Consider the following 1,402-nt stretch of genomic DNA (forward strand, 5'->3'; position numbering starts at 1 on the left):
AAAACCACGTCGTGGGATGATCTTCCTTTCAAAGACCTCGAAGACCGATTGCACGACTTCGCCCAAGTGGCACGTACTCTCGATAGACCTAGCGAAAGCCAGTAGACTCCGCATTGGCGTATTTATTCAATCGTATCATACATTTAGTTGTGGATATAATCGTTTTCTAGTTGATCTGTCGGCAATGGTTAGATTTTCGATATGCTTTGGTGACAACCTTGTTCCATGATATCTTGAAACTCTGAAAATTGCATTTTTGGACCCCCGTTTTTACCTCTTTATCATGCAAGGTGCATATTGTGCTCGGAATTTTTTTGCTTAATATCAATAGTACTTGTTTTTATTAAATGTAATAATTGCCTACTGAATTGTAAAAAAGAGAAATACTATTCCTCGCGAACACAATATACTACTAGTATGTGACGATTCGGTCAGTGACCCACGGTCACATAACCGTAGTTGGATGGCCCAGAGCTCCGTATCTCGTAGCCACCTAGGAAATGCCTTTGCACAAATTTCCGACCTTCATCTCTTCCTTTCAACCCTCAATCTACCACAAAACGATAAAGAATGAGCGCTGCACGCAACCGCGACCTCTGTCGCTTTTCTTCGCCGCCGCTGTGGACCGCTACTACGCATTCAACTACTGTGGGACGCAGCTCCCGTCAAGTGGCTACGCCAATCTGGCGATTCATCTCAAGAACAAGCACCCTGGTTACGTTGCTGACAACGAATCCCAACAGAGCAGACAGGCTGGATAGTTCACAGCTTTTGGGTTTGTCAACCCAACTGTCTCTAACAGGTATCAGTGGATTGAGTGGGTCATCTCCCGCAACATGCTTTTGAGCGAGGTTGACGATCCACTCACATGAAGTATGTCCAAAGTAAACCGGTCTGCTCAAAGACTCTCAAGTGCTACATGTCCCTGCTAGTGACGGCTGTAGAGGCCCATATTAGTGCAGAGATGTCAGGCCTGTATGGTTTCATGTTCGATGGGTCCACGTTCTATCTATAAACGGCATGGCTCTTTACGGTGTGTATTGGTACAAGAGACAGCACAAGCAAGTACTACTTGCTATTGCACCGGTAGAGGAAGGTGACCTGATGGTCCAACCACTTTGCGCCTTTATCAAGAAAATCAGCCAGATTTCCCACCCATCAGAATTGAACCTATCGTTTCTGATTGGTAATAATTGCGCTACCAATCAAGCTGCTGCGACACTCGTCAACTCCCTCTGATTGGCTGTGTCTCACCGCTTTAACGTGGCTGTAAATTCGTATTTGAGCAACTGCAAGGCGGAGGTGGAAGCGGTGGGCGCTTATGGCGGAGGTGGAAGCGGTGGGAGCTTATGGCGGCGCTGCGCACGATCAACATCCGCGCCGCCTTGCGTGAGTACACGCC

General features: G+C 47.2%; 1 protein-coding gene across 1 annotated transcript; it reads left to right on the forward strand.

Moving 5' to 3' along the window:
• Nucleotides 1–500: 500 nt before the first annotated feature.
• On the forward strand, nt 501–761 carry PPTG_24513 (hypothetical protein; the record flags this gene model as incomplete). Its single annotated transcript, XM_008917459.1, has 1 exon — nt 501–761. The coding sequence occupies one exon, from the start codon at nt 501–503 to the stop codon at nt 759–761; it is 261 nt and encodes an 86-aa protein (XP_008915707.1).
• Nucleotides 762–1,402: the final 641 nt, after the last annotated feature.

The sequence above is a fragment of the Phytophthora parasitica genome (genome assembly GCF_000247585.1).
Source record: "Phytophthora parasitica INRA-310 unplaced genomic scaffold supercont2.102, whole genome shotgun sequence".
Classification (NCBI taxonomy): domain Eukaryota; phylum Oomycota; class Peronosporomycetes; order Peronosporales; family Peronosporaceae; genus Phytophthora; species Phytophthora nicotianae.